Source organism: Bufo gargarizans, chromosome 1 (assembly GCF_014858855.1).
Source record: "Bufo gargarizans isolate SCDJY-AF-19 chromosome 1, ASM1485885v1, whole genome shotgun sequence".
Lineage (NCBI taxonomy): Eukaryota > Metazoa > Chordata > Amphibia > Anura > Bufonidae > Bufo > Bufo gargarizans.
This window is the reverse complement of record NC_058080.1, coordinates 162514737-162520027: the sequence shown is the minus strand read 5'-3', so window position 1 is coordinate 162520027 and position 5291 is coordinate 162514737. Positions and strand designations below refer to the sequence as shown.

Sequence of the window (5291 nt, the reverse complement as noted above, 5' to 3'; positions counted from 1 at the left end):
GAAACCTGATGAAGTGCAGGGGTATTCTATATTACCTCATTCATTTTGGGGACCCCATCCTAGAGACAGGTGCGGATCCCAGAGGAGGGAACCACACTGTCACGGTCTCTCCTGTGACAGGGGTCAGAAGATCTAATGCCTTGTTTCCACTGAGCGGATCGGTTCGGGTCGGCACAGTTTGGAAGATTTGTAATGGTCCGGTCTATTTAGGTGAGCGTCTCCACTACAACTCGGGCCGCCGGGTCCATACGTGGTTTAGAAAAAAAATGCATAGCGTGACGTCACACTAGTGCGACAACAAACGCGACGCTACAAACAACAAAAATGGAGGTCATCCAGCAGCTCGTGTTTTCACTACTTGCATTTTGGTGTATGGTAGTTAAAATACATGCTGTTCTGTATGAGAGAACATTGCGAGCGGCAAAGAGAAATACAGCAGAAAAGAGACGAAAACTTTGATCTTGGATCTTGAGCCGGGAGGAGAAATACAGCCTTGTGCGACAAAGAGAAAGATGGCAGATGCTTCTCCTTTCGTTAAAGCAGTGCCGCTGACCAGTCATTTGGGCTCTACCCTGTTCCAATGAGTGGTGGGATGTGACCGTCCTCGGATTTACACACACACAGTGGCTGCGCAATTTCAGAATGTCGGAGGAAACCTTTGGATACCTTTGCGCAAAGGTAAGTCCAGCAATGGAGAAGCAAAGCACCAACTTCAGAGCTAGTTTGCCAGGGAAGAAAAGAGTTGCCATTGCACTGTGGAAGCTGGCTACCAACAGTGAATACCGAAGTATAGGCCACCTTTTCGGTGTGAGCAAATCAACATTGTGCCGGTGTGTGCAGGACTTCTGTAAGGCTGTCTGCACATTGCTAGCTCCTGAGATTGTTCATTTTCCAGACAGTGAAACGCTAAAAGACATGGCTAACTACTTTGAGGACAGGTGGGGCCTTCCACAGTGTGTTGGCGCTATTGATGGTTCACACATACCAATAATAGCACCGCAAGTATACCACACTGACTATTTTAACCGAAAAGGCTGGCATTCCATCATCCTCCAGGGAGTAGTGGATGGAAAAGGACTATTCTGGAGTGTGAATGTGGGAAAACCTGGAAGTTTGCATGATGTTCGAGTTCTAAGATTGTCAACATTTTGGGACTGGGTTGGCCAAAGAGGCCTGTACTCTGGCCACACTAGGAACATTTCAGGGGTGAATGTTGGCTATTATGTGCTCAGGGATTCTGCATACCCTTTACAAAATTGGCTCCTGAAACCATTTGCTGACAATGGCCGCCTGACACCAGAACAGCAAATCTACAACAGGAAAATATCCAGGGCAAGGGTGGTTGTAGAGAATGCATTTGGAAGACTAAAGGGTAGGTGGCGGTGTCTTATTAAAAGGAATGACAGTGACATTGAACTTGCAAAAGCCATGGTGCTTACTTGCTGTGCTCTTGACAATATTTGTGAAAGACATGGAGAAGACTTCTACCAGGACTGGAATACGAATGCAGAAGAGCCAGTACGGGTAGTAGCACAGGATATGGAGGAAGAGTACAATGAGGTACGTCAGGCTCTGATGCGACCTTAACGCTTAATTTTTATTGTTGTATTAATTTTTTATTGGTCAAATAAAGTTTACCTTACATCAGACACAACCAGGGTCTCTCATGTCTTGCATTTTCAAAACAAAAAGTAATCTTGCTATATACTAAGAAATATACAAATTTACATCAAATCTTTACATCAGAACAGTGCTGGCAGAGAGGGACTACTCCCTTGGTGGTGGTCTGGGATCACGACTGGCTCCTAGCACTTAAACAAGCTGCCCAAGGACACCCAGGAAGGCCTGGTTGAATGTAGCCAACTGCTCCATCTGTTGCCGTGCAATTTCAGCCTCCTGGCGCACAGCTTCCTGGGCATCCTGACGCAGTGCCTGAAACCTCCGCTCAGAAAGGTTATCCAGCCTTTCCAGCTGCCTTTCCTCAGCTGCCCGCATATCCTCCATGACTGTGCGCAGATCCAGCTGCGAGTGTCTCCTTTCAACTGGAATATACAACAGAACAGAATAGTGTTTTTGTTAGAAATTGGTATGTCTAATATTAGATAATAAAAAACTGATTTAACACATATGAAACGTACAGACAGAAAAAAGTTCACAAGTAATCTTGCTATGTACTCTTTCAAGTGTGAGTGGACAAAATATATGCACAAATTAAAAAATAAGAAAAAAACCTGATCATGTCTTACCTGTTTGCCGGGGTGCATTGGGCGTACTATGTGGTTGGCTCGAAGGTGGTGATGCAATAGTGCTGGTGCTGCTGAACGACATTGATGGACCATCATCAGACAAGTTTGACGCATCATTGGAGAGTCCTTCAACTGTATCTGAAAATGCAAATATGGTTATATATTTTTTTTTTGGGCTTCGTTCACATCACCGTTCAGCCTTTCCGGACAGATAAGCACGGATAAGCACATAACTGACGCCAAACTGAGTCAAACGGAGCCTGAGGACCCCATAGACTATAATGGGGTCCGATATGTTTCCGCTCAGAAGATGATTTTTAAGCGGAGACAAAAGTCCTGCATGCACAACTTTTGTCTCCGCTTAAAAATCATCTTCTGAGCAGAAACATAACGGACCCCATTATAGTCTATGGGGTCCTCAAGCTCCGTTTGACTCAGTTTGGGGTCAGTTTTGTGCTTATCCATCCTTTCCGTTCTGCTGCCCCTAAAAGGAGCAGGAGAACGGAAAGGCTGAACAGTGATGTGAACGTAGCCTAAGGTTAGCAGAGCGAAATGATATGCAGAATCCCCCCAAAAAAACACTTACCAACAGGTTCTATCATGGACTCGAGAAGTGCAGTAGCAGAGTCCAGACCTCCCTCCCTGCCTTGGTTTGCCGGCCTATGACCGTAAATGGCGTCCATGGCATCGTACCACTTCCAGGTACTGCGACTGTTTCCACTACGGCCGTTGGCATCCTTAATTTTTTTATATTGTATTTTAAGCTTTGCCCTACACTGACCCGACGTCTGTTCAAATCCTTCGGCCGCCATCTGCTGAGAAATATCTTGGAACACCTTTTCATTTCTCACTGATCCATCAAGCTCACTCTGAATAGCGCCATCCCCAAGAATAGTTAAAAAAGTGGATAGTTCCTGAGACGACCACAGCTTGCTGTTGTTTGCAGGCATCCTCCTATTATCTGTACTAATCACGGCGTGGTGTTTATGTTGCGCTTACGTTTGACGTAATTCAGGCCGCCAATCAGGAGAATGTATTGTGTGACGCAAGTAGCTCCGCCCTAACCAAACCGTTCAATTTTTCTATGGCCCTACATCTGAAGCAGGACCCTGAATGGTGCGGTACGGTTCGCTTGTATGGATCGCTTTCATAGTGGAAACACCCAAAATAGCGAACTGTACCGTACCGACCCGAACCGATCCGCTCAGTGGAAACTAAGAGAGACTGGCTGCACGTAATGTGATCTGACAGCCTCTTTGGTTTCACTTGTTTCAGTGTTGTTGCTGGTTATGACCACACCTCTTGTCTCAGGTGTAGCTTAAATGGTCATTCCAACTCCTCTATTTAGTCTGGTCTCACCTATCATGCTATGAGGTTGATAGCTCCTTTCTGGTTGTGGAGGTGCTGATGTTTGGTTCTCCTTTGAGTTCCTGCTTGTCCCCGTACTTCAGAGTTAAGTGTATTTTCTTTTTTTCTTGTTTGTTGTATTCCCCTATCTTTTGGTATTAGGCCTGAGGGAGTCTCCTGTTCCTTCAGCTGGGAAGGAACAGGTCATCTTTGTCCTGACACTATTTCCAGGGCCTTTTAGGGTCAGATAGGGCTCTAGGTGGTGACCTTATCCCTTTCCCTAGTTTTCAGGCCTAGTACCTTTTCCCTTCCCTCTTGTGTTCGGTGTGGAGTTTACTACCCACACCGCACCGTGACACACACTTATCTGACATTGGTGGTATATCCTAGCAACATCCCACCAATATGTGAGGTGACAATCCCTTGTCACAGAGAGGCTAGCCCTGATCTGACACACAATATAACAAAACAACAACAAATACAGGTGCACTCTGTGGTCTCACTAAACCCTCAAACTGATTTTAAAATTGAGAGATTAGTCAACATGTCCTACGGTGTAGAACATGTCTAAGCCCGGGCACCACGTCAAGGTTTCTGAAGTAGCCCGGGACCTAACGCTCTCCTACCTGCGCCGTATGGGCGATACCAGGAGCCAGTGGGCAAATTACAGGAGCATGAGGCCGACTCACAAACAGCTCACCAGTTACCACCAGCATGTAACCATGCTTGCAATGGGAGGAGGGAGGAGTCTGTGAGTCCCACTCAAGACTGACTGATATGGCCCAGGCCTCACAGGTGCACCTAAATGTGGCCTGTAGATGGAAAACAGGCACATTTGAATTGGAGTTTATACACCTCCAGGAATCTATATATACAAACCAAAAAAGACAAGGTGGCATTAGCAGGAGGTGCTCAAACCCACATGCAGTCGTGCATATATATAGGGGAGCAAATCCTGCACTTGTGGCCCGTTGCTAATGGCGATCCCCAGCAAAATGCATACGGTGGAGGATGCCCGCGGCGAACCACAAGTACCACAATAGACATCTCACACAAGGTAACAAGTGCGGATGTAATAATCAATATAACAATATAACAAAACAACAACAAATTTGTTGTTGTTTTGTTATATTGTTATATTGATTGTTACCTTGTGTGAGATGTCTATTGTGGTACTTGTGGTTCGCCGCGGGCATCCTCCACCGTATGCATTTTGCTGGGGATCGCCATTAGCAACGGGCCACAAGTGCAGGATTTGCTCCCCTATATATATGCACGACTGCATGTGGGTTTGAGCACCTCCTGCTAATGCCACCTTGTCTTTTTTGGTTTGTATATATAGATTCCTGGAGGTGTATAAACTCCAATTCAAATGTGCCTGTTTTCCATCTACAGGCCACATTTAGGTGCACCTGTGAGGACTGGGCCATATCAGTCAGTCTTGAGTGGGACTCACAGACTCCTCCCTCCTCCCATTGCAAGCATGGTTACATGCTGGAGGTAACTGGTGAGCTGTTTGTGAGTCGGCCTCATGCTCCTGTAATTTGCCCACTGGCTCCTGGTATCGCCCATACGGCGCAGGTAGGAGAGCGTTAGGTCCCGGGCTACTTGAGAAACCTTGACGTGGTGCCCGGGCTTAGACATGTTCTACACCGTAGGACATGTTGACTAATCTCTCAATTTTAAAATCAGTTTGAG

The 5291-nt window shown here is 46.3% G+C and overlaps 1 protein-coding gene across 1 annotated transcript; it reads left to right on the top strand.

Moving 5' to 3' along the window:
• The first annotated feature begins 642 nt into the window (after window positions 1-642).
• LOC122925530 (protein ANTAGONIST OF LIKE HETEROCHROMATIN PROTEIN 1-like) lies at window positions 643-1587 on the top strand. The gene has a single exon (XM_044276892.1). It carries the CDS (start codon window positions 643-645, stop codon window positions 1585-1587), a length of 945 nt encoding a protein of 314 aa, XP_044132827.1.
• The last annotated feature ends 3704 nt before the right edge of the window (window positions 1588-5291 follow it).